This window comes from Leucopleurus acutus, assembly GCF_964270905.1.
Source record: "Leucopleurus acutus genome assembly, chromosome: 10".
Lineage (NCBI taxonomy): Eukaryota > Metazoa > Chordata > Mammalia > Artiodactyla > Delphinidae > Leucopleurus > Leucopleurus acutus.
In genome coordinates, this window is record NC_139153.1 from 36,028,477 (window position 1) to 36,056,437 (window position 27,961).

Genomic DNA, 27,961 nt, shown 5'->3' on the forward strand with positions numbered 1-27,961 from the left:
AAAATCCCAGCAAGGATTTTTTTAGGCATAGACAAACTTATTCTAAAATTTATATGGAAAGACACAGACCCTAGAAGCTAAAACGATCTTGGAAAAAGAAGCATAAAGTGGAGGAATTATTCTTCCCAATATTAAAGCCTATATGTAGCTGCAGTAATCAAGATGATGTGGTATTGGTAGAGGGATAAACAAATAAATAGGACAGAACAAAGAATCCAGAAATAGACACACACGAATATGCCCAACTCATATTTGACAAAGGTACAAAAGATCTCTCAATAGAAGAGAGCATTTTCAACAAATAATACTGGAATAGTTGTACCAAAAAGAAAAAAAAGAACCTTAACCTAAACCTTTTTTCCCCCCAAAAAACTTCAAAATGGATCACCATCTTAAATGTAAAACTATAAACCCTTTAGGGAAAAACCAGGATAAAAATTTTTATTTATTTTATTGATTTTACCTTTGGCTGCTTTGGGTCTTCATTGCTGCATGCAGGCATTCTCTAGATAACAGGGCCTACTCTTCATTGCGGTGCATGGGCGTCTCATCGCAGTGGCTTCTCTTGTTGCAGAGCACAGTCTCTAGGCGCTCAGGCTTCAGTAGTTGTGGCTCACGGGCTCTAGACCGCAGGCTCAGTAGTTGGGGTACACGGGCTTAGTTGCTCCGCATCATGTGGGATCTTCCTGGACCAGGGCTGGAAACCTGTCCCCTGCATTGGCAAGGCAGATTCTTAACCACTGTGCCACCAGGGAAGCCCAGGATAAAATTTTGAATCTAGGGGTCAGTAAATAGTTTTTAGACTTGACATCAAAAGCATAATCCATAAACGGAAAAACTCATAAATTGCACCTTGTCAGAATTAAAAACTTTTGCTCTGGAAGGACCTCGTGAAGAGGATGAAAAAAACACTACAGACAAAGGAGAAAATATTTTCAAACCACAAGTCTGACGAAGGACTGGTATATTGAATATATGAAGAACTCTCAACAGTTTAAAAAACAATCCAATGGGTCAAAAGACATAAACAGACATTTGACTAGAGAGGATATACAGATGACAGGCAGATGAAAAGACGTTCAGTAACGTTAGCCATTAGGAAAATGTAAATTAAATCCACCATGAGTTACCACTATGCACCTATCAGAATGCATAAAGGTAAAAATAGAACAACAAATGCTGGCAAGGATGCACAGAGACTAGATGTGTCATCCACTGTAAAACTGGAAAGCAGTTTAACAGATTCTCTTTAAAAAACATGGAACTACTGTGACTCAGTAACTGTACTTTTGGACATTTAACCCAGAGAAGTAAAAACTTAGGTTCACAAAAACCTATACCCGAACATAGCAGCTTTATGCATAATGGCCAAAAACTGGAAACACTCCAGATGTCCTTCAGTGGACAAATGGTTAAATAAACTAGTACATCCATACCATGAAATACTATTCAGCAAAAAATGGGAACAAACTATTGATGCAAGCAACAACTTAGATGAATATCCAGAGAATTATGTTGAGACAGAAAAGTCAGTTGCAAAAAGTTGCATCCTCTATGTTTCCATTTATAATACATTCTTGAAATGGCAACGTTATAGAAATGGAGAACAGATTAGTGTGCTTGTCAGGGGTCAGAGATGGGGGAGGGGTACCAAGGGAGATGGCTGTGGCAATAAAAGGGCAACAGGGATCCCTGTGGTTACAGAAATGTTCTGTATCTTTTTTTTTTAATATGTATTTTTAAAATATGTATTTGGTTTTGCTGGGTCTTAGTTGCAGCAGGTGGGCTCCTTAGTTGTGGCTTCCAGGCTCCTTAGTTGTGGCATGTGAACTCTTAGTTGTGGCATGCATGTGGGATCTAGTTCCCTGACCAGGGATCGAACCTGGGCCCCCTGCATTGGGAGGGCAGAGTCTTAACCACTGGCCACCAGGGAAGTCCCAAAATGTTCTGTATCTTGATTTTATCAATGTCAGTAGTCTGGCTGTGATATTATGTTATAGTTTTACAAAATGTTACCACTGGAACAAACAAAGGGCACACAGGATCTCTGTTTATTTTTTGCAGTTGCATGTTAAGCTACAATTATTTCAAAACTAAAAGTTTAATTTAAAAAAATAAAAGCATATCTGCCCTTCCTGTGCCAGAGAGTCACAGTAAGTATGAAAGGGGGTGCAACCTGGGATATGCTGTGTCACAGTGGGTGCACATGATAGCAATGAGCCATGCCTATCGCTATGTTTATTTTGACTTATGTATTCAGTATATCTACCTTATCCAGAAAGTATTTATATGTATGACACAGAGAATACAGCCAAAATTTTGTAATAACTGTAAATGGAAAGTAACCTTTAAAAATTGTATAAAAATTAAAAGTTCAAGTAAAAAAATAAATTCAAAAAGTATCTGGGGCTTCCCTGGTGGTGCAGTGGTTAAGAATCCACCTGCCAATGCAGGGCACACAGGTTCGAGCCCTGGTCTGGGAAGATCCCACATGCCACGGAGCAACTAAGCCCATGCACCACAACTACTGAGCCCACGTGCCACAACTACTGAAGCCCTGTGCTCCTCAACAAGAGAAGCTACCGCAATGAGAAGCCCACGCACCGCATCAAAGAGTAGCCCCCGCTCACCACAACTAGAGAAAGCCCGTGCAGCAACGAAGACCCAACACAGCCAAAAATAAAAAATAAATAAAGAAAATAAATTTTTTTTAAAAAGCATCTACAGTAGTTTTGGACTTACCTGGTAGCGCAATGGTTAAGAATCCGCCTGCCAATGCAGGGGACAAGGGTTTGAGCCCTGGTCTGGGAATATCCCACATGCTGCAGAGCAACTAAGCCCGTCCACCACAACTACTGAGCTTGCACTCTAGAACCCGCAAGCCACAACTACTGAGCCCACGTGCCACAACTACTGAAGCCCGTGCTCCACAGCAAGAGAAGCCACCGCAATGAGAAACCTGTGCACCGCAACGAAGAGTAGCCCCCGCTCACCGCAGCTAGAGAAAGCCCGTGTGCAGAAAGGAAGACCCAACGCAGCCAAAAATAAATAAATAGAAATAAATAAATATTTTTTAAAAAGTATTTACAGTAGTTTTATATTTAGTCATCTTTATAAAGTTCATCTATCCATTCACCAGTGTTTTTCTTTATTTTTTTATTGAAGTATAATTGATTTATGATGTTAATTTCTGCTGTACAGCAGTGTGACTCAGCTATATACATATATACATTCTTTTTTATTATCTTTTTCATTATGGTTTATCCCAGGATATTGAATATAGTTCCCTGTGCTATACAGCAGGAGCTTGTTTATTATTCAGTGTTTTGTGGGGGCTTTCTTAGTGGTAATCACCATACTGGGAATAAAAGATTGGAAAAGAAGTGTGATACGGAGCTCAGCCTGGGCACTTCCATTTCACGTGTGAATAGAGTCGATCATAGGATGGGTCTGGAGTTGGTGTTTGTTTTTTAAAGCTTTGTTTTTACTGTAATGTGGTATTAATTTTATATTTTTAAATTTCAAGAGACTCATAAAGGTTCTGGTGTTTGGTTTTGGAACATGGTTTTCAACGATTAAGACACCTTTTTCTCCACATTTGACTATCAATTTGGAAAGCATTTTACAATTATCAGGTGAAGAAAAACAAAACCTAAAAGTTGCAGGTTACATTTTATTGAGACCTTTCTGAGGACTATTGCCCAGGAGATAGCTTCTCAGATAATTCTGAAGAATGCTCCAAAGAGGTAAGGGAGGAGCCAGGATATGTAGGAGTTTTTGCTGAAAACATGTAGATGAACATCAAAATATTACTGCTAATCACAAAAAATAGATACCTTAAGTTAATGATTTTTGTGCTTTTGTGTGTACGGGAAGATGCAAGGTCTGGGCCCATTGAAATTATTCCTTAGATAGACATCTTAGATATGCAACTATCTAGGGCCAGTATCCAGAGCACACAATGTTTGCTGTTTGTCTCCATCCTGAATTTGCCTTAGGGCTCACCATGGGGGGTAGGGGGCGCTGCAGTGGCTGATGGCTTGATGGCAGGCTAGGGCAACATAAGATATTTACTGGAATGGTAGGCAACGTTCCCTTTCCACACAATCAATGTTAATTCTTAGTTTAATTGGCAGCATTTTTTTTCTTGATAATACATAAAATAATAGTTTATCTTATACTTTAGTGGCATCTTAAGCTTGATGAGATCTGGTAATGATGTCTAAAACCAACAATTTTTGCAATTTTCATCTGAATATTTTAGCTGTCCTAATTTTATTAATAATTTTATTATTAAACAGTTTGCGGGGAGGCTTTTTTTTTCTTTAGAGTAACTGTTAACAGTTTGAGGTCCTCATGGTAAATTCTGTGACATTTTATGGTGATAATATGTTACTTACATATTACCCAAGTATTGAAACCTCATTTCCCCTTATTTTTTTTCTTTGTTTTTCAAGTGTCAATATACAGTATCTGGTTTTATGACAAGAATGACTGTCACCGCATAGCCAAACTCATGGCCGAGTAAGTATTTCTGTTTACACCATAGATTTAATTAGTGATATATGGGAGATGAAAAAATGACTTTTCCCCTTTCTCTTTGTTACTGGAGTCCACTAACTCGTATTTTCCCCTGATTTCCTGTTATTGTCAAAGTTTTGAAAAAGGCAGCAAAGCTTAAAGAAATCTAAAATTATCTATAATCCTACTACTTACTAGCATTACCGTTTTTGTCTGTTTGATTCCAGTCTGTTTCTTTACGTGTACCTTGGGTTGATGTGTGTGATTGTTTCTTACGTCCACTGAGAGAACAATGCACAACATAAAAGTTGTGAGTTAATTTTTATTCAGTGACCTTACTGAGCGCTATAGCCTGGGAGATAGCCTCTCAGAGAGCTCTGAGGAACTGCTCCCAGGAGGTAAAGGAGGAGCCAGGATATATATGAACTTTTTTTTAATATATATACATCAGAAAAAAACATCTACTTAAGATGTTACCACCAAGAGGAAAATACCATAGGAAAAAATATATTTACATATTTGAAACCAGCTAAAGACTACTTTGTTTTTAAACCAAAAAAGTAAGAAAAAAAGAATTCAAAATATGACCCTCAGCAATAGTAACAAGAATTTTAAAATACTTTAATAAAAAAAAAAAAGGAGCTAGAGAATGGAATGCCAAAAGAATGAGGATATATGAACTTTTTTGCTGAGAAAAACATGTAGTCAAGCATCAAAAGATTACTGCCAATAGCAAAGAACAGACATCTCAAGTTGATGATTTTAGTGCTTTTCTATGTATGAGAAGATGCAAGATCTGGGGTCATTGAAATGATTCCTTAGATATGCATCTTAATCTAAGGACCAGTATATCCAAAGCACAGAATGTTTCCTGTTTTTCTCCATTCTGAATTCCTCTCAGGGCACACTCTCTGTGGGCAACTGCAGTAGCTATAGGCTTGATGTTTCTTGAACTGGAATGGCAAGCAACACTTTTTTCTTTACACTTACAAAAGTAAGATCATACTGTACATCCTACTTTTCATGTCAACAGCATTTTTCCAGGGCATTCTAGTATTTATAATGACTGCATTGTATTCAGTCCTGCAGACAGATCATAATTTAACTGTTAAACATGTGGTTAGAGCCATATGAACTGCCTAGCTCCAGAGGGTATCCTCTATATCCAGTGCACAGCCTAACCAGCACATGCAGTGGATCTGACTTAGGTTCTCTCCAGATATCCACTGTAGCAGGTAGAACTGTGTTCAGTAACTGATAGAGAACTTCTGCACACATCCGTGGCTACTTCCTTTAAGAGAACTTATTTTTGACACAGATTCTAGGTTTAGTAGTCCCCAATCCTCTAATGGATTATGTTCCAGGAGAGTTCTTATAAACCAGAATCTTGGAATTTGGAAAGTAATTTTCATTGGATTGATGTTCTGAGGGATGGTTCATCGACCTTTCTCAGACTGGCCCACAGAAGCCACCCCTCATGTGGCTTATCTGTATTGCTGGTATTGCCATTCTGGTTTCTGGGAGCCCAAGACACTTAGGTGCTGGAGGGGCCTGAGGTGCTACAGAGCCCTGGACAAACTGATGCAGTGGGTGGCAAGTTCTGGTGCACTTATATTTCCTTTGCAATTTTTGCCTGAATCTCCTCAGAAATGCAGACCTCTCTTTCCCCTCTGTCAAATCAAAATTCCCTTTGCTCTCCTGCAAGGTTTTTACCTACATGCCTGGGGGAAAACAGTCTTAATTTTCTTTTTAACAGTCTAATTTTAAACTAATTCTTGTAAAAGTGTAAATAATTAGGCCCAAAATCTCAGTTCCAGGTATATTTGCATTTTAAAAGAAGTGCACATGGCTAAGGCCACATTTTAGTCCAGGACTGCTAACATGTCTCAATTGGATGTTTATCTGCTTCCTGCTTTATTTGCTGTAGCTATGAGCCACTGGCAGGCCATGTTTATTACTGTGTGCACCCCAAGGACATTGTTCCTTATGAACTTGTGTCATTCATTTGAAAATGTGTTGTTGGCTCTCTAGAACCAGACTTCCTTTTTAGAACAACTTTTCTCTAAAAAAAAAAAAAAGATAAACTTTTTTTTACAAACCCATTTATTTTACTATTTTGTAGTTCTGAAAGTGACAGCAGAGGCAGCTTCTGATAACTTAGAAGACAAAGATTTGTTGATTCTTGGTTGTCCTGAAATCCAGAATATTTTTCTTAAATATCTATGCTTTGGAATATATTAATATATAGACTTTCTCCTGCAGATTGAGAGCTTTTGGGCCCAAAGTGAGAGAACCTGGCTCTTGCAGAACTAACAGCTATTTGCAGGAAACCATTTTGAGCTTTTTTCTCTCTCAGGGCAGGTGGTACACCTAAGGCAAGACTGAAGGCCTATCTGAAACTATTGTATTGAGCCTAGATATAGGATGAGAAAGTAGAAACAGGAAGCAGAAAGGAAAAAGAAGGACATTCAGGGTTCCTTCACTAGAAATGCCCAAAAGAGGGACATTTGCTTAAGCTTTAAGCTTGTTTTACTAGAAGCAGGGGTGGTATTGAAACTGATTAGTGAATGTCCTCATGAAACTGTTGATAGTGAGTTTTCAAGTGTCTGGCCTATTTATGGCTGAAGAGAATACCTAATGTTAACATTAACTTTGTGATAAATGGTGTTCTGGTCACCAAAGATAAAAAGGTTACTTTATCCTTCTTTGCTCTAACTTTGCCTGCATACAGCCTCTATTTGCTACATATTTCAGAATATCACCTCTCTTAACCAGAAATACAGGTAAAATTCTTTTGGGCATATTGTGCATCTAAATAAAAGTGCCCATTATTGTCCATTCTGTTAAATCTAGTTCTTATCACTGTTTTGACAGCCACAATATAATAAAAATTCTTCAAGTAAAAAATTGATTTATTCCGAAAGGTGTTACTAAGAACTGAGAAGCTATGTAGGAGAGCAAGAAGGTGGATTCAGGCGGATGTGGCCTATAACTGAGTATTAACTAATTAGTCATTTTTAATAGTACTTTTTTCCGATTATTAAAAGAGTGCCTGTTAATTATGGAAAATGAAGAGAAGTACAAAAAAAGAAAGTGAAATTGCTTGTAATCTACCATCGAGAAATAACCAATGTAGAGCTCTCCAGTCTTTTTTTCCTTTGCAACAGGCCTCACAGTTGTCACAATACAGTATTTCTTTCCCAAGAGTTGATTACCAGTATGGATATAAATGAAACAATATTCTAATTGGTCTGATCCTCATATCACATGCCTGTCTTCTTTCAGTCTGCCATCAAGTCCATGATTCTACATTTGTTTTATAAATAATAATCCTATTATGAGCTGTAAGAATCTAAATAGAGAAACGACACCATTACCTTAAAGCAGCGTTTTCCAAATAAGAATCCTGCTTCAAGAGAAGATTCTACGGTCAAATAAATTTGGGGAAATCTATAAGCCCATCCTTGGAGAATCGTAATACATTTTAGCATGTTAAAAACTCAGAATGTTTTTGCTGTTTAAAAAAAAATCTGTTTAATATTGTTTAACCCAGTATTTTCAAATAAAAGAACCATCCCACACACACTAGTGGGAGTTCCTGGACAGGCTGTTTTAAAGCAGTAAAGCTGACACTGGGTGGCCTGTTGTTGTCCTACTCCTCTTAGTCCATAAAAACAAGCCTTTTGCTACTGAATTGTTTTATTGCCTGTCACCATCACTGTCTGAAAGTTCTCAATTAATATGATTATCAAGTTGTGGCTGTACCTGTAATACCCCATGGCAGGTAGGCCTATTCATTACAGTTGGGATTGAAACCTGAATGGATCTTTAAAAGAAAAAAAGACTAGTTGCCTCATTAAAATTTATTACTTTTATTTCAAGCTTGAAGAAAAATATAAGAAACAATAAAATATCCATGTGCTCACCACCCAGCTTTCAGTTTCTCACATTTTGCTATAATTGCTTCAGACTTTAATATGTGGCAGGGGAGAGAGGATGTTCCTAAGAAATGAAACCCCTCAGATAGATTTGAAGACCACAACCCTCGACTTAGACCTTGACTTTTCATGCTTTATATATTTTCAAGTGCAGAATTAGCTTAAGCAGCACCAATCAAAATAAAGAGCATCACCACAGTCACCCTAACCTCAGTCACCCACTTAGTGATTTTTTTAAGGAGAGAACAAGGGAAATCTTTTGTTTGCTTGTAGTGCTATCGTTAACTTTTGAAGATTCACCAAGACCTCCGTTTTCAAGAAGCTGATCTTTCTCCTTGCTACCCCATTATCAATACACACTCTCCCCAGGGGTTGTTCAACTGTGCAGCCTTCCTTGGTCTTGGTGGCATTGTCCATTTTCAGATTTACTTCACCAGTTAGTTTGACTGATTTTGACATACTTTTAAAAAAGAGAGAGAATGAGATAATTCAGTAGAGTTTTAAAGGTACCTACTTCTACCCACTCTAGAAAGGAATTCTGTATTTTTGGCCTTCTGACAGTGAAATATATTAGTTGGTACTGTTGTGAGTGAGGTGGTGAAGTAGGTAGTCGAATACTCCTGGGATGGGGTAACCGAGGCTCTGTGTTTTGTATTGTGAGGACAATGTTACCATGTGGCATTCTTCCTGTATCCTTGGAAGATGGACACCAAAAGAGTTCTTGGGTCAGATTGTATCAAAAGAGGTCTTTCTAAAACCTGGTTCTCCTCCTGTAGCGTGGTAGAAGAGGAGACACGGCGGTCCCAGCAAGCAGCTCGGGATAAGCAGAGTCCCAGCCAGGCCAACGGCTGCAGTGACCACAGGCCCATCGACATCCTGGAGATGCTAAGCAGAGCCAAGGATGAGTATGAGAGGGTGAGACTCTGCATGCTGAGTGGGAGAACTAAAGGGAGGAGGAGACCTGCGGGGGGCTCGTGGGCTGGGGAAGTCACCTCCAGGGCCAGCGGGAATAAGTAGTTCAAAAAGAAAACATATCTTATAATTTTAAGCCTAAAAGATAAGGAAAGACATTTTCTTACCTCAGAAAATTTAGAATACTCTTTTTCTATTCCTGTAAAATTACTGTGGGAGAAAATGATCTTGGACTGCAGGAGTTAGCCTGTAGCAGGTAGTTCTGGAAAGGTTTTATGCCTCTTCTTCCACCCTGCAGGCTCTGCTAGGTCTTAGGAATTTATGTAGTTTTTGAAAAGTACTCTGATAACTTGCACCCTGTAATACCGAAGCGTATAATTTATGATCTGTAATTGGTGCTAGGTGCACAACCCTCATTAAGCATCATTTGGAATATTACCCAAATGAGAGGCTCTTCTAGAATGCTTTTTTTTTCTTTCTGTTTTGTATTTTAGTTTATTTATTTATTTAAGCCTCGCCACATGGTTTGTGGGATCTTAGTTCCCCGACAGGGACTGAACACAGGCCCTCAGCAGTGAAAGTGCAGAGTCCTAACCACTAGACCACCAGAATTCCCTGGGTTTTGTTTGTGTGTTTTTAAATATTTATTTATTTATTTATTTGGCTGCGCCGGGTCTTAGTTGCGGCATGTGGAATCTAGTTCACTGACCAGGGATCAAACCTGGGACCCGTGCATTGGGAGCACGGAGTCTTAGCCACTGGACCACCAGGGAATTCCCTCCCTGTATTTTAGTTTAAAAGTTAATCAGTAACATTTTCTCCCCAAAGTTGAATTAAATGGAAGTTGTGGTGCATTCATTAATTTATTCAATACATACTTATGAACTGTCCACTATGTGCCAAGCAGTGGGCAGTTCCTCAGTGGTCTTCAAACCTTGTGGCTTTGGAGCTGTCCTGGCTTTTCACCTGACATCGGCACTTCAAAGCCCCACGCTTCCTTGGAGTGAGGTGGAAGGTTTCCACTGCTGCACTTTGTTTCAGCAGAATTGTAATTGTCATCTTACTCTTTACTAACATTGGGTTAAGTTAAGCTTTTTTTGTTTAATCTTCACCTCACCAGAAGTTAAAGGAACAAGGTGTGAAAAACGCTAAGACTGTAGCTCCCTTAACAGTTCTCTAACACTAGCCTCTACATTGTTAACAGGTGGTCCTTGAAAAGAGGTTCTAATTGGTCAAATGAGTTAAGAAAACATTGTTAGAATGGCTTCTCCTCCCCCATCTTCTTGGGGCGTTACAGTGCTCAAGACTCTGAGAGGTCCCACAGTAAACAAAACAGTAACCTCAAGTTCCAGATTGACTTGACTACAGGACCATTTTTCACATACTGCCCTTTAACATCTCAAGAATCTAGAGTTCGGGGAACAAACTTTGGAAGCAGTGCTCTAGAAGGTAGTTGCCCCTAATTAAAAACAGTCATATTCACCGTAAACTACAACAAATCTTCATGTTCAGACACCAAAGGTCCCACCTCCTGGGCAGAGAAATGTACTTAGAGCCCATGAGAAGTTTCAGTTTGTACCAGATTCCTCAGTGTCTCATAGAGAATTACGAAGAATTTGTGGATCTGTGAAAATTAATATAGGAAAAGCAGTCATCTCTATAATGAATTTCTTGATTCTTCGGAAACTAGATGAGATTAAATTCAAGAATCATTTGTGAACTTTTAGGTTACCATATATTACCATAAATTCCCTCTCATATCCTTAATGAGATATGGGTTATCTACATAGATGCCTTGTTCTGTTTTTATACAGACCTTTTGGTGTTCTGACAATAAGTAACTAATAAGTTCCGAGCTCTGTCACCTCTTCCCAGTGATGAGTAGATCAAGGTGCCACACAGGATAGGAAGTATAGGCACTGTACACTAGAGCAGACACTCCAGGAGATGGCTCGCCTTCCCCCTCAGGCTGAGAAGTGAGTAATCTCCAAAGGAAAGAAAGAACTAAAGCCTTGTTTTTCTACACAGAGCTGTAAAGGAACTCTAGGTCACATGAGCAGAATAAAAATCTGACACGGGGCTTCCCTGGTGGCGCAGTGGTTGAGAGTCCGCCTGCCGATGCAGGGGACGCGGGTTCGTGCCCCGGTCCGGGAAGATCCCGCATGCCGCGGAGCGGCTGGGCCCGTGAGCCATGGCCGCTGAGCCTGCGCGTCCGGAGCCTGTGCTCCGCAACGGGAGAGGCCACAGCAGTGAGAGGCCCGCGTACCGCAAAAAAAAAAAAAAAAAAAAAAACTGACACGATTTCTAGTTAATAAACATTGCAAAAGTAGAAAATATGGAAAGTGCAGTAATTACTGTTCTTCTTCCATGGTGTGGAATAAATGAAATTACTGTGGTTGGATTAAGACTAAACCTTTGGGAATTTAGTTAAATCTTTGATATTTACTTCATAATATGTTCTTTCTAATTTTGAAAACCGTCCATAAATAGGTGGCGCTTCCTTAAACAAGAGTTTCGTTTCTTGTCTGCACTTGCCTATCATCTAATCAAATGGAGTTAGTTTTAGCAGTGGCCCATGAATTCACATCTGAGAGTTTGGATGGGCTCTTCTCTGGTGCTGATGGTTCCAGATGGACCCTTTATCTTTAGGTAGAGACTTGGGAGATTGATAGTTTCAAGGGCAGGGGTACAAGCTAGGCCTCAGTGATGGAACTTAATCCCAATTCTAAATCTCTCCTGTCCAGTGTATATAATACAGTGAATGAAATTCCAGACTTTTTTTTTTTTTTTTTTTGGCTGCGTCGGGTCTTATTTGCGGCACACGGGCTCTTCTGCTTTGTTGTGGTGTGCAGGCTTTTCTCTAATTGTGACATGCAGGCTTAGTTGCCCCTTGGCATATGGGATCTTAGTTCCCCAACCAGGGATCGAACTGGCGTCCCCTGCATTGCAAGATGGATTCTTAACCACTGGACCATCAGGGAAGTCCGGAAATTCCAGACTTTTGAGTCAAGAATTTATAATAGAGACTATTTGAAAATAAAAACACTTTATAATAAACATTTTCTCCCCAAGTCCTATAGTAGTTTGTTTTAACCAACTTCCTGGGTTTTTTTATATTTATTTATTCATTCATTTATTTATTTATTCATTCATTTTGGCTGTGCCGGGTCCCAGCTGCAGCACACAGGATCTTCGTTGCGGCATGTGGGATCTTTTTAGTTGCAGCACGTGGACTTCTTAGTTGCGGCATGCGGACTTCTTAGTTGCAGCATGCAAACTCTTAGTTGCGGCATGCATGTGGAGTGGAATCCAATTCCCCAACCAGGGATCAAACCCAGGCCCCTTGCATTGGGAGTACGGAGTCCTACCCACTGGACCACTAGGGAAGTCCCCCAACTTTCCTGTTTTTAATGTAAAGAAAGATAGCTGAAACACAGGCCTTGACTAAGGTTGGCCCATTCTGAGTCACATCTAGCCACAGGATGTAATCCTAGATTTTGGTAGGGATTTTTTTGTTCTTAAAAAAAGGAACACTTATTTTTCTTATTATGTAAGCAGTGCATATTAATTATAGAAAACTTTATATTTTAAAATTATAATAAACAGGAAAAAAAATAATTCCACCACCTAGAAATAATTGCTACTAATGCCTTGTTATTTATCCTTCTACAAATTTGTCTAAATATGTCCCAATGTGTGTGATAATATTTAAGTACACAGTTTTATTAATTAGTTTTAAAACTACTTTTTCATTAACTTTTTTGTAACCTATTTTTTTCCCAAAGAACAATATCTTTTTGTGACAGTATTTATCTCACAGGGAGTCCCTGGGAGAGTTCATTTGGTAGAATGAAAAGCTTTTGAAAAAGCAAACTGTGATGTTAATAGTTGTATATTTTTATTTCTGTGCCTTATATAAACAATATCCTAGATTTTTCTAATTCTGTTTAAGAACTCAGAAGTATACCTTTGGTAGCTGTCTTGTTATTAATTAGCATTAATTTTCTCTTAAGATAAGTTACTTGAAATGAGATTGGTAAATCAAAGGATTTTGACATTTTTAAGGTTTTTACCAAATACTGTAAAATTATCTTCCCAAAAGTTTGTTTGTGGGACTTCCCTGGTAGTGCAGTGGTTAAGAATCCACCTGCCGGGCTTCCCTGGTGGCGCAGTGGTTGAGAGTCCGCCTGCCGATGCAGGGGATACGGGTTCGTGCCCCGGTTCGGGAAGATCCCACATGCCGCGGAGCCTCTGCTCCGCAACGGGAGAGGCCACAGCAGTGAGAGGCTCACGTACCGCCAAAAAACAAAAAAAAAAAAGAATCCACCTGCCAAAGCGGGGGACACGGGTTCGATCCCTAGTCCAGGAAGATCCCTCATGCCTCGGAGCAGCTAAGCCTATGCACCACAACTACTGAGCCTGCACTCTAGAGCCCGCAAGCCACAACTACTGAGCCCACATGCTGCAACTACTGAAGCCCACATGCCTAGAGCCTGTGCTGCACAACAAGAGAAGCCACCACAATGAGAAGCACGTGCACCGCAACAAAGAGTAGCCCCTGCTCAACAACAACTAGAGAAAGCATGTGCGCAGCAATGAAGACCCAACGCAGCCAAAAACAAAATTAAAAAAAAAAAAAAAGTTTGTTTCTGATTGTCCATTTCTCCCAATTCTTATGAATACTGGTTACTATCATTAACAAACAAACCCAAAATAAACCCTCAAAAATAAATAAATAAACAAACAAACAAACCTTCCAAGAACAGCCCTGCATAAGTGTAATAAAATATTTGAAGTTCTGGAAACCTTTTAAAGTACAACCCATCTTATAGCTTATGTTGAGTTAAGTAAGTATTGCAGATTCACATGTCCCAAAACCAGGTGGGCCACAGTGGCACCCACAGTGAACCAGAGTGGAAGTAAAACCAACAGCGAGCCTGTCCCTGTGTCATCTGGTCAGTTGCAGCTCAGCTATAACCAGTCATTACCAAATGGGCTGGTGTGCCAAATTATTCAGCTTCTCTCTGAAAATGACAAGCCAGGATTTTTATGTGAAAACTCCCAATTTTAAAGATGCTCCTGAACATTTGCACCTTCCATCTTAAGAACTTGTTGTGAGCAGTGTTTTCAGTTTATATTGGGTTGGCCCAAAAGTTCGTAACATTTTGTGGAAAAACCGGAACGAACTTTTGGGCCAACCCATTATATTTTCTCTAATACAATTCAGTTCCAAGGATTCCCCATAAGGTGTTGATACTGGTTGATGGTGGTGTTACATAAAGAGGTATGTTAGAAGATAAGACAGTTTATAAGCTTTCACAGACTATTTCACCTCTGCTTAAATGCGTAACATTGAGTAAATGGTGTTCTGAAATAATACAAAGACTAAGTCATTTGAATAGAAAAAAAATGCATATTATCCATTCATTTCACATTCAGTACCTACTCCTGCACTAGGCACATATCTTTATAATATGGTGTCAAGAAAGTTAATCTGTCTCTGAACTAAAGTTTGGAGCTTCTGTTTTTAAAAAGTCTGGTCCCTTGACTGTTCTAAACTGGTTTTGGTGTCTGTTTTGACACAGATAATGCTCACTAGATGCTCGATTATATAGCCTAAATATATGCTTCTAAAAATTCCATGTCCATCTAGTGATCATTTTTTTAGGATTCTTTCTAAGAACAAAGATACAAGTTAACAGGAATTTTTAAACACTTTATTACAATGTTTTGTCATCTGTGATAGTGATGTTTAGAGACTTTTTAATTTATTTATTTATTTTGGCTGTTCTGGGTCTTAGTTGCAGCATGCACGCTTCTTAGTTGCGGCATACATGCGGGATCTAGTTCCCCGACCAGGGGAACTGCATTGGGAGTGCAGAGTCTTACCCACTGCACTACCAGGGAAGTCCCTAAAGACCTTTTTAATTCAATTTTTAAAATATATGATGGTATTAGAGTACTTGTACATTCATATGTCCAAAAAAATGAACCTCAACCTAAATGTAACACCTTATATAAAAATCAACTTAAAATGGGTCAGTAGATCTAAATGTAAAAAATAAAAGTACAAAAATTTAGAAGAAATATATATTTACCATATGACCCAGAATTACCACTCCTAGGAATTTACTCTAGAAAATAAAGCTTTTGTCCACACAAAAACCTGTACATGAATGTTTGTAGAAGCTGTATTCATAGTCACCAAAAACTGGAAGCAACACAAATGTCCTCCTATAGGTAAATGGTTAAAAAACTTTAAGATCGTTATGGAAAAAACCCAAACGAACTTTTTGGCCAGCCCAATACATACAACAGCTTGGATGAATCTCAAAGGCATTATTCTAAGTTAAAGAAGCCAGCATTCCATTTATATGACATTCCCGAAAAGACAGAATTAGTGCCAGAGAACAGATCACTGGTTGCCAGGAGTGGAGGGAGGGCATGACTGCATTGGGATAGCACGAGGGAGTTTTGGGGGGTGATCAATATGTTTTATATCCTGATTGTGGCGACAGGTACACAGATAGAACTGTGCACTCCAAAAGTTAATTTCACCATATATTAACTTAAAAAATAAAATGGAAAAGAGTACATGATAAAGTAATGCTATTTGCTTTTCCTTAAAGGGGTTATAAAAATAGCAGTTGTTACTAACACTATTGTCTAAAATCAGGTGCTCAGCTTTCTAGAAATTTTATTTTACAGGTTAATTTACATGTAGGTCCAGAGCAAACATTTGGGGGGATTTTATGCTTGACTTTTAAAATAATATTTCTAGTAACCTTGAATGCTGTTTTGTGAGCCAAAGAATAGCAAGCTTTTCACCTGATATACTTTTCCTTCTAATTTAAGAATCAGATGGGCAATTCAAATATCTCCAGTCCTGGGTTACAGCCAAGTACTCAGATCTCCAATCTGGGAAGCACCGAGACTCTAGAAGAGACGCCATCCGGGTCCCAAGATAAGGTTTGTACAGCTAAAGCCCTAACTTCACCTAAGGTAACCTAACAGAGTCAACATTTTGTAAGGATTTTAATGCAGTACAAGTTTGATTTGTTGTTCATCTGTCAAAGTATGTGTGTACAGGCAGCAATGTAATGTCATCCTCTTATGTCATATCCCCTGGTCCATGTAAAACTATCTTGCATCTGGATTTTGCCGTAGCCTCTTGTCTGGTTTCCCAGCATTTGCCCTTGCCACTCCCTCCCCTATTCTTAACCCAGCAGCCAAAGTAATCCTGGTATAACATAAGTTAGATCATGGCCTTCCTCCAGTGGTATCTCATCTCACTCAAATAAAAGCCAGGGTCATGGCAGTGGCTTACAAGGCCCTACCTGATCTGGCCCCCCTAACCCTGGCCTCATCCTCTACCTTTCTGCCTTGCTCCCAGCCTCATTGGCTTTCCTGCCTTTCCACAAATGTGCCACACATGCCCCTGCCTCAGCACAGGCCTTTGCACTTACAGTTCCCTTGGTCTGGAAGACTTCCCTCCTAGAAGTAGCTTGCTTCCTTTCTTCCTTCAGATCTCTAGTGTCTTCCATAAAGGTGAGAGCCTCTCTCACCACCCTATTTTATTTATTTTTTAATAAATGTATTTATTTATTTTTGGCTGTGTTGGGTCTTTGTTGCTGCACGTGGGCTTTCCCTAGTTGTGATGAGCGGGGGCTACTCTTCATTGCGGTGCACGGGCTTCTCATTGCGGGGGCTACTCTTCAGTGCGGTGCACGGGCTTCTCATTGCGGGGGCTCCTCTTGTTGCAGGGCACGGGCTCTAGGCGCACAAGCTTCAGTAGTTGTGGCTCACAGGCTCTAGAGAGCAGGCTCAGTATTTGTGGCACATGGGCTTTGTTGCTCCATGGCATGTGGGATCTTCCCTGACCAGGGATCAAACCTCGGCCCCCTGCATTGGGAACACAGAGTCTTAACCACTGGACCACCAGGGAAGTCCCAGAAAACCATAGTTTTTTAATTAAACTTTTTATTTTGAGATAATTATAGATTAATATGCAGTTGTAAGAAATAATACAGAAAGATCCATGTCCCCTTTATCCATTTACTCCATTGATAACAGGTTGTAAAATACAGTACAATATCACAACCAGAATATTGATACAATATACCCATCTTGTTCACATTTCCTCAGTTTTATTCATATTCATTTGTGTGTATGTGCATGTGTTTATTGAGTTCTATGCAATTTTATCTCATGTAGAGCTTTGTATGTCTTCCACCACAGTCAAGATACAGAAACTTCCATCACCACAAGAATCCTCTGTGTTTCCCTTTTGTTATCGCACAAACTTATATGTCACACCCTCCCAGCCTTCTTCTGGCATCCCTAACCCCTGGCAGTGACTAATCTGTCTCCAGGTCTGTAATGTTGTCATTTCAAGAATTTTCTATAAATGGAATCATATATAACCTTTGGGGATTATGTTTCTTCACTCAGCATAACTCCTGGAGATTCATTGAAATTGTTATGTATATCAATAGTTCCCTGTCGTTGCTGAGTGGAATTAACATTTTTAACCATTAACCTGTTAAAGGACATCTGAGTTGTTTTCAGTTTGGGACTATTATGAATAAAGTTTCCATGAACATTTGTATATCGGTTTTTGTACATAAATTCCCTTTACTCTGGGATAAATGCCCAAGAGTGCAAATGTTGGGTAATTTGGTAATTGCATGTTTTAGTTTAATAGGAAACTGCCCTGCCATACTGTTTTCCAGAGAGGCTGTACCATTTTACATTCCCATCAGCAATGTATCTATAAAGTTTTTAGGTATGTAGATGGTAATTAATTTAAACCACATTTTGTATACCACATTCCTTTGCTCCATTTTTACTGTATTTGGACTTAGGATCCTAAAGGTCAAACATATATTAGAAGCAATGCTGTGTTTTTAAAAAATCAAAGAAAAAAGCAGTGCTATATAAAACTCAATTTTTAAAAAATATATGTTAAGAGAGGCAGCAAGGGAAGGAGCAGATTCCTTCTGGTCTGGTTTATCAGCCAGTGGGCCAGTCACTTCCCCTTTCCTTCTGAATCATGGGATTAAGGATTCTTGGCAGTGCCTAACTCACAGACTTACTGTGAGATCCAAATGCAGAAATGGACCCCCAGAAACTCCATTTTATAGCCAAAGTGACAGCATTTTGTAAAATATTGAGATCTGGATATTGTCAGAGCCATGTCTAAAATTAGCTAAAATCCATAATCGGCCCTGCATGCAGATTGTATGTTGGTTTAGTAACACTGCCATCTAGTGCTGAGGAGCAAGTAATGCTGTCAAGCCTTACTAGTAGTATATTTTATTTCAGTTTCATAATTTACTTATTAAAATTCCCTTGGGACTATTTCTCTAGTTTGTTTTGTATTGTTTTTTTGGTTCCTGTGGTTAACAATAATCGTATCTTCTAGTGTGCTCAGGGCACTATCAGGTAGGAAATCTGACATGGACACAATAAATCCAAACAGAAATACGAAGTTCTCTAAACAGCAAGAGCTATGGGGTGAGGAAGGAACAATGGAAAACCTGATACAGTTTTGTTGTTGTTTTGTTTCTTAGGGGTTTTTTAATATTTATTTATTTATTTGGCTGTGCCAGGTCTTCATTGTGGCACGCGGGATCTTCACTGCAGCATGCAGGATCTTCGTTGCAGCCCGTGTGATCGTTTAGTTGTGGCAAGCGAGATGTTTAGTTGCGGCATGTAGCATCTAGTTCCCTGACCAGGGATCGAACCCGGGCGCCCTGCATAGGGAGCTCGGAGTCTTAGCCACTGGACCACCAGGGAAGTCCCCTGATACAGTTTATTAGAATTTTTTTTGAGTACCATACATGGTGTCACTCATTGAATTCCATTTCCCGGGCGCATGGTCAGACTAAAACTTGATTTAAGTGAGGCATTACAGAACTCAGAATCCAGTCTTTAAAGATGAGTAAAGAATAAAATTTCACCTTTTCTATGGATGATGGAAGATGAATCCATGAATAAATAAGCCCAGCTACTAGAGGAATGCAGCCAGTTTTTCTTGTCAGAGGCAGAGAAGCGTAGAGAGGGTCCTGTCCAACTCAGAGACTATAAAGCTTTGGGGAGTTTGTGTGGAGACGCATGCTCTGCCTACTCAGCCTCTTGCGACTGATTCAGCCAGTTACATAGTTCCAAAAGTTGGTACCTTTTGACTTGTATCCACCTCTTATTTATTCAAGTCTTAGCTGCACCTCTGTTCCCCAGAGGATCATATCACCATTCAGTTGAGTAGGTAACCTATCATCTGCTTGATGGACATCTCAGGATGGTGGCATAATGGTTAAGAATATGGACTGTCTTGTTAGAACTAGGTTGGAGTCTGGTTCTGTTGTTGTACTTGGTCATCATCTATAAAATGGCAATAATAATAGTACTGCCCTCACCGATTAATAGAGTAATGCGTGTAAAGTGTGTAGCACAGGGCCTCATGTGTAATGAGCGTTCTGTCTATGATAACTCTTATTGCCCTCGTAACCTCATTTATTCTGCCTCATGTGAGATACCTCTGAAACCCTAAAGCTTTACCACACACCCTATTCCAGAGAAAGTGTGAGAATCTGTCTCTGGCCTGGCAGAAGCTGCAGGGAGGCAGCATGGAGAAATTGGAAACTTTCTGCTGCTTTTGCCGTCAGAGTTCAGCATTCTACCATATGGTTTCATTATTTATTTACTTATTTACTTATTTATATTTATTTAGGCTGTGCCAGGTCTTACTTGCGGCACGAAGGATCTTCATTGAGGCATGCGGGATCTTTTAGTTGCAGCATGCAGACTCCTTTGTTGCGGCGTTCAAACTCTTAGTTGCAGCATGCATGCAGGATTTAGTTCCCCGACCAGGGATCAGACCCGGGCACTCTGCATTGGGAGTGTAGAGTCTTACCCACTGGACCACTGGGGAAGTCCCATTTTTTAATATAAAGTAGATTTCATACCATTAGAAATACCAGTTTGGGGGACTTCCCTGGTGGTCCAGTGGTAAAGAATCCACTTTCCAATGCAGGGGACTTAGGTTCGATCCCTGGTCAGGGAACTAAGATTCCAACTAAGATTTGTGGGGCAACCAAGCCCGTGTGCCACAACCACCAAGCTCTCGTGCCCCAACGCTAGAGCCCGCCCTCGCGCCACAACTACAGAGCCCACATGCTCTGCAGCCTGCACACCACAACTAGAGGGAAGCCCACGTGCTGCAACGAAAGATCTCGCATGCCTCAACAAAGATTCTGTGTGCAGCAACTAAGACCTAACGCAGCCAAAAGAAAGAAAGAAAGAAAATAAATATGTATATATTTTTTTAATGGAGGATTTAGAGAGACTTTTAAAAAAAATACCAGTTTTTTTCAACAGTCTTAGATGTATGTATTAATTCAGTAAATATTTATTAATATTTATTAGTACATATTTATACAGTAAATATTTATACTTCAAAGTAAGCCCTGTTTTTCTATACTGAAATAAACATTATCATCAAACCCCATAAGACATTCACCATTCTAATCATCTTGGAAGGTAATTTTTTTTTTTTAATATTTATTTATTTATTTGGCTCTGTCGGGTCTTAGCTGTGGCATGCGGCATCTTTCCTTGCGGCGTGCAGACTCAGTTGCGGCCCGCGGGCTAAGTTGCCCTGCAGCATGTGGGATCTTAGTTCCCTAACCAGGGATCAAACCCATGTCCTCTGCATCGGAAGGCAGGTTCTTAACCACTGGACCACCAGGAAAGTCCCTAGAGATACCAGTTTTTAAGTGTAAGTGTAGAAACATTTCACATGTAAATGTGGGTAATGTTAGTTGTTCAAAAGTTGATTTGTGTTCCACTAGATAGGTAAAAATTGCTACCTGGATCGTGTCATTTATGAAGCCTAAGGTGTATTTCATGGTGAGGTGTCTCCATGTCCTATTGTTTGATTGCTCCTTTCATTATAACATAAAATAGTATTCTTCCCTGGAAAAGACTCTTAAGTTTCTGCAAGATAGTCCCAATGTGGTCTGTGTTTTTTAATGTAAGTATGTCTAAATGTTGGTTTGTGCGTGTTTATATATATATATATATATATATATATATATATATACATATACACACACACATATATATAAAAGAATATGGTGGTTAAGATCTACGTAATTGGGAATTCCCTGGCAGTCCAGTGGTCAGGACTCCGCGCTTCCACTGCAGGGGAGGTTCAATCCCTGGTTGGGGTACTAAGATCCTGCATGCCGTGTGGCGTGGCAAAAAAAAAAACTACATAATTTGCATTAATGAATAAGAATTAGTGTCATTTTCCAGCACTTCTTTTGCCAAGCAGTCTTCACCATTTTGTTCTAAACATGATATGTAAAAAAGGAATTAACCCAACTCAAAAATGGGCAAAGGGGTAACTTCCCTGGCAGTCCAGTGGTTAAGACTCCGAGCTTCCACTGCAGTGGGCATGGGTTCAGTCCCTGGTCTGGGAACTAAGATCCTGCATGCTGCATGGTGCAGCCAAAAAATAGTAAATAAATAAATCAATTTTTTAAATGGGCAAAGGGCTGAATAGAAACTTCTCCAAATAACATACACAAAAGGCCAACAAGAGTTATGGTAATGTAAAATGGTACAGCAGCCCTGGAGAACAGTTTGGCGGTTCCTCAAAAAGTTAAAATGTGGAATTGCCATATGATGCAGCAGTTCTGTTCCTCAGAATTGAAAACAAGGACTAAAACAGACACTTTTACACTAATGTTCTATGAAGCATTATTCATAACAGCCAAGAGGTGGAAACAAATTGTCAATCATCAGATGAATGGATAAACAAAATGTGGTATATACATACAATGGAGTGTTATTCAGCCTTTAAAAGGAATGATATTCTGGGAATACCCTGGTGGTCCAGTGGTTAGGATTCTGCGCTTCCAGTGCAGAGGGCACAGGTTTGATCGCTGGTTAGGGAACTAAGATCCCGCAAGCCATGAGGCACAGCCAAAAAAATAATAATAAAAATAAAAAATAAAAAGGAATGAAATTCTGATACCTGCTACAACATGGATGAACCTTGAAAACATGCTAGGTGAAATTAAGTCAGTCACAAAATGACAAATATTGTATGATTACACTTAAACAAGGTAGGTAGAGTAGGCAAATTTATAGATACAGAAAGTAGAACAGAGATTACCGGGGTCTGTGGGTGGGGCATTGGGGGTGACCGGGAGAGAAGATAGGGAGTTGTTTAATGGGTACAGAGTTTCTATTAGGGTTGATGAAAAACTTGTGTAAATCGACAGCATTGTGAATATTCTGAATGCCACTGAATTTTACACTTAGGTATAAATATGGTTAAATATGGTTAAATTGGTAACTTTTGTTATGTATGTTTTACCATAACTTTTAGAAATGGGAAGGGGGAAGGAATTGTCTCTCTGCTCATCAGCAGACATTTATGATGCCAGAGATCCAAAAGTGAGTAGATCACAGTGTTCAGCCTGGGCTTGGAACCTATGCATTCAACTACAGTTATGTGGCCTGGACAGAGAGAAAGAGACATCTGTCCCATATCAGAATTCATTGTCTATTTCAGATTACTTTGAATGGATTTGAAACATTACCAGTGAATTCTAAACAAACAGCTGTGTCTTTAATGACTCCTTGCCTCAGGGAACAATGGGGTGATTTATAATGGCACAGCCTCCGTATCCCATCAAGTGGTTTTGTTATTATTTTGCATTATAGGGGATGATATTCTAAAAGGATTTAATAGATTTTTAATATCCCCACATATTATTTGATATTCTTTAAAACATAGCCACACACAGATTTATCATAATTGCTGTTAAGAGTATATGTGGGGCAATGTGCTCACCAGTCCCGCAGATCTGTCTCTTGCTTCAACAGTGTTTGGACGGAAGAGACCCAGGGACGCCTCTTGCTCCAGCCTCCGACCACCCTCCAACCTTTTTTCCAGTCTCAACCTTCAGAATCAGCCACTCAGCTATCCTTGGCCACCAGGACCAGCTAACACCATTTTTTGAGCATAACTCCTCATTACCGATCAATGCTGAGCTCCCAGATTCGTCAGAATTATTCCACCAAGGTGGAGGCTGCCATCAGCTGCCTGGTCAGCATGCATCTGCGGGCCTCCTACACCTACCTCCTCTCCGGGCTTCTATTTCAACCACGACAACGTGGCTCTGGAGGACATGGGCCACTTTTTCTGTGAATTGGTGGGGAAGAAGTGCAAGGGCGCCCAGCGTCTCTTGAAAATGCAAAACCAGTGTGGCAGCCATGCCCTCTTCGAGGACATGCAGAAGCCATCTCAAGATGAGTGGGCTACAAACCCAGGACACTTTGGAAGCTGCCATTCTCGTGGAGAAGAACCTGAACCAGGCCTTTTGGATCTGCATGCCCTGGGTTCTGCCCGCCCAGACCCCCACCTCTGTGACTTCCTGGAGAGCCACTTCCTAGATAAGGAGGTGAAACTCATGAAGAAGATGAGTCACCGCCTGACCAACCTCCGCAAGCTGTTTGGTCCCCAGGCTGGGCTGGGCGAGTATCTCTTCGAAAGTCTCACCCTCAAGCATGATTAAGAGCCTCCAGAGCCCAGCGGCCTCTGAGGAGCCCCTCTGGTGTCAGGGCTTCTGCCTGAAGCCCCTCTCTGCAGCCACTAGGCAGCTTTTTAACCACCCTGGACCCATCTCCCAAGCCTTGGACCAAATGGAAACAATAAAGCTTTTTGCAGCAAAAAAAAAAAAAAAAAAAAAAGACTGTATCTGGGTTCATATAATGATGATAATAGCCAACTCCCAATTATTGAATGCTTGTTGGGCACCAGACATCATATCGAGAACTTAATTTTTACAACAGCTCTGTGAGGCAATTAGCCACAGTTGCCCTCAGTTTTCAAATGAGCGCACTACATAGAAATGCTGTAATTTTACGAGTTAACAGCTGGGACTTGAACCTAGGTACTTGTTATTTCAGACCCTAAGCTCTGCAGTTTTCCAGAAGTAAAAATGTAAGGATATTAAACCATATAAAGTCTTTTGCAGTTCTTCACATCCACAGTTTATGATGAGGTGTTAGTGCTGCCTAGTATTTGGAGTGAGACTGTGAATCTGGAAAATCCCTTGAAGTGCTAGAAAGTGTTGTGACAAGACAGTCTTACTAGTCTCGCTACAGCATTGTTAGCGGGGGCCTGAATGTGCCACGTGAGAGTTCCTTCACCTAAACAAAGCCTCTCGTCACATTAACTTGCCAAGATACATTATGTTAGCTTTAATGTTAATAGAATTCTCTTCATTGACTATTTTCTAAGATATAATGAATGGTTTGGTACGAAGTTGTGATTTTTTACAACTTGAGGAGGCTTCTGCCTCTTCCTCCACAACAGCTATTCTGCACCACCTATGCTCTCCCGGCCACCTCTCTCTCACCCAGCAGGTGCTTCTGCCCTGACACCAGGGAGAAAGTGCACAGCGGCGACCCCGAAACTTTTTCTGTCCCTTATGTGTAAGCTCCCCTGCATCCTCAGTCCTCCCTTCCCTGTTGTCTCTCAACAGAGGGGATCCCTAACCCCCTTCCCTTAAGAGCCTGCTGCCCAGAAGCTCCCTCTCTCTTCTTCTCCCCACCCTTCACAGCCCAATGCCCCTGGCACCTGGTTAACACCATTAATTATTTGTCAAATGGACGCAGCAAACATTGGGGGAAAACTGAGCTTGTTTTCCTGTAGAAATGGGATCATACCATAGTGTTATCATTGTATTTCAGATGCAGTGTACTTTAAGGCCTTTATAGACTTTCTGGGGCCCTGAAAATCATGTGTTTTCAGTGAATTTTTTTTTCATGTAAACATATATGTAAACAACTAAGAAGTCCATACACTTTAGGGATAAAACCGTAAGTTGAGGCTGCTTGTGTTCTCAGAGTACTTTGTCTCCCATGAGAATGTAAGCTCTGTTAGGGTAGGACTCTTTGTCATTACTTCCTGGTATGTCCTTTGGGCCCAGGTCAGAGCAGGACCTGCCACCCCGTGCATACTCAGCAAATAAAGGTTAAATGAATTCAGCAATACTCCTTGAAGGGAAGGGGCAGGAAAGCTCACAAGTGGGAGGCACGAGTATTTCTCCTTTGAGTCGTTGCAGTGGCGTCAGTAAACCAGATCACTAGACTATATGTAAATGTAACGTGTTCAGGCTTAAATGCTTCGCTTTTTCTTAAGGATTCTGTGATTCGGGAGTAGGAAGGAGGAATGGCTAGCTATTTAAAAAATGGTTAAATTGGGAGAGGCAAGATCGCGGTAGGGGATTAAGAGGTACCAACTACTATGTATAAAATAAATAAGATATAAGGATATATTGTACAGCACAGAGGACATAACCAATATTTTATAATAACTTTAAATGAAGTACGATCTATAAAAATATTGAATCACTATGTTGTACACCTGTAACTAATATAATGTTGTATCAGCTATACTTTAATTTTCTTTAATAGTTAATTTTATTTTCTGGTATTTGAGGCCTAGTCCTCAAGGTGCAGTGCCTACCTTTTAGTCAAAAGTCATGAAAATAAAGGTATGATTGCTTGATCAGCATTTGGTCCCTCTGTCCTCTTGAGTGTAATTTCCCTACCATGTGTGACTGACATAGGGCGATTAGGCACAATTAACTTTGAAGTAAAGTAATTGCCCCTTCACCTTATATCTGTTTGCCAACAAAAAAAAGGTGAATTCTAAGCTACCACCTAGAGTCCGGAAAATTGGAATTTTACTATTAATGCAGATTTCTGTCCACCACCTTGGGGAGACCAGATAGATGTACCTAGGCCTTAATCCTGAGAACATCTTCAGTTTGTTCCATTTCCTATTTTCAGACTCCACCCAACCTTGCTTCTGCAAACTGTTTTGGTTGATGGAAAGGAAGTTTAGATGCGCTGGTTTGCAAGAGATTTCTTTCATTGGATGGTTTGATTTGTTTTTCAGTCTGCTCCGTCTGGACACAAACATCTGACAGTGGAAGAATTATTTGGAACCTCTTTGCCAAAGGAACAGCCAACAGTTTTTGGTCTGGATTCAGAAGAAGTGGAGAAGCTGCCAGGAGATGCCTCCCAGAAAGAGCCCAGCTCGTTCCTACCATTTTCCTTTGAGCCAGGAGGGACCCCTCAGTCGGAAAACCTGGGTGTCCATCCTGCTGCCCACCACTCAGTCCAGCCTGAAGTCACCACCCCGGTGCTAATCACTCCTGCCTCCATCACACAGTCCAGCGAAAAGCAGGCCCCAAGCTATACGATCCCGTTGCACCCTGTGCTTAGTCCTACTCTACCAGCAGAAGCTTCTACTGGACAGGCTCCCCCAAGCCTACCCCGAAACACCACCATGATGCAAGCAGTGAAGACCACACCTAGACAGAGGTCTCCACTTCTGAGTCAGCCAGTCCCTGAGCTGAGCCACACCAGTCTGACTGCCAGCCAGAGCCCATTCAGGGCCCCGCTGAGTGTGACAAACACAGCCGGTACATCCCTCCCAAGCGTTGATCTTCTCCAGAAACTCAGGTTGACCCCACAGCATGACCAAATACAGACACAGTCACTTGGGAAAGGTGCAGTGGCACCCAGCTTTTCTGCAGCAGCTGGCCAGCTGGCCACGCCTGAGAGCTTCATAGAGCCTCCCACGAAGACAGCAGCAGCGAGAGCCTCCGCCTCCCTGAGCAACATGGTGCTTGCTCCCCTTCAGGTACCGGCAGGAGGGTGGGTGGCTGTAACTGGGTGGGATGAAACTGCAAAGACCTGGATTTTAATTGACAGGAGACAGTTGTTTAAAGAGACAGCTGTTGAGTGTGTCAGGAGCTAGAAGAAAGGAGAGAGAAGCCCTGCAGTGATCAGCCAGACCATTGGTAACTGGTGTTGTAACTCAATTCACTTCCCAAAGTTATTTCAACTGATAAAAGCTAAGAAACAGTGTTTGTATTTTCCTTCCCGGGTGTACATTTTAGGGCTTTTTGTTTATTTTTGCCTAACAGTTCCAGAAGTTCTTATTTGACTCGGGACCACAGATCCAGATTATCCCAATCTTTGTTCCATCCCTGGCTCCCTCAGTACTCTCACTGAGTGCCTGCCTTGTGCCAGGAGCGTTAGGGCTGCCATCAGACCATCCCAGATTTGGAGGTCTGGGGTCAAATAAAGCTTCCTCAGGAAACTGATGTTCAGCTGAGATCTGAAGACTCAGTAGAAGTTAGCCAGTCCTATTCTAGAGGTAGGAAGAGTATGTGGAAGCAAGGAAAATAGCACATACAGAGGCCTGGACATGAGAGGGCATTTGCTGAACTTGCACTGTGGCTGGATCTACATGGAAAGAAATGTAGGGGAGCAGGTATTTGGTGATGAGCAAAACTTTGTAAATTGTGTCAAGGAGTTAGAGGTTTGTTCTAAGGGCCCTGGGGAGTCTTTTAAGTGCTTTGAGCCAAGGGTGGCGTGCCGGGAAAGGAGAAGATGGAAGTAGAATGACCCATCAGGAAGGAGGCTGGGGCAGTCACCCAGGCTTGAGCTGGTGGGGGCCTGCACTGGGGAGTGTGGACCCGTGGATTTGTTAA

At 40.7% G+C, this 27,961-nt stretch overlaps 1 protein-coding gene and 1 pseudogene across 4 annotated transcripts in view; both read left to right on the forward strand.

The window, feature by feature from the left end:
* Nucleotides 1–27,961, forward strand: part of DCP1A (decapping mRNA 1A) — a 60,833-nt gene that overhangs the window by 25,194 nt on the left and 7,678 nt on the right. For all 3 annotated transcript variants that reach the window (XM_082849130.1, XM_082849128.1, XM_082849129.1), the window contains exons 4-7: nucleotides 4,458–4,524; nucleotides 9,236–9,374; nucleotides 16,227–16,340; nucleotides 26,356–27,105. In XM_082849130.1, the coding sequence (XP_082705256.1) occupies nucleotides 4,458–4,524; nucleotides 9,236–9,374; nucleotides 16,227–16,340; nucleotides 26,356–27,105 (1,070 nt within the window). The remainder of the gene's footprint in view (nucleotides 1–4,457; nucleotides 4,525–9,235; nucleotides 9,375–16,226; nucleotides 16,341–26,355; nucleotides 27,106–27,961) is intronic.
* Nucleotides 23,321–24,166, forward strand: LOC309968038 (ferritin light chain-like; annotated as a pseudogene). The gene has a single exon. The product of its transcript is annotated as a ferritin light chain-like (transcript).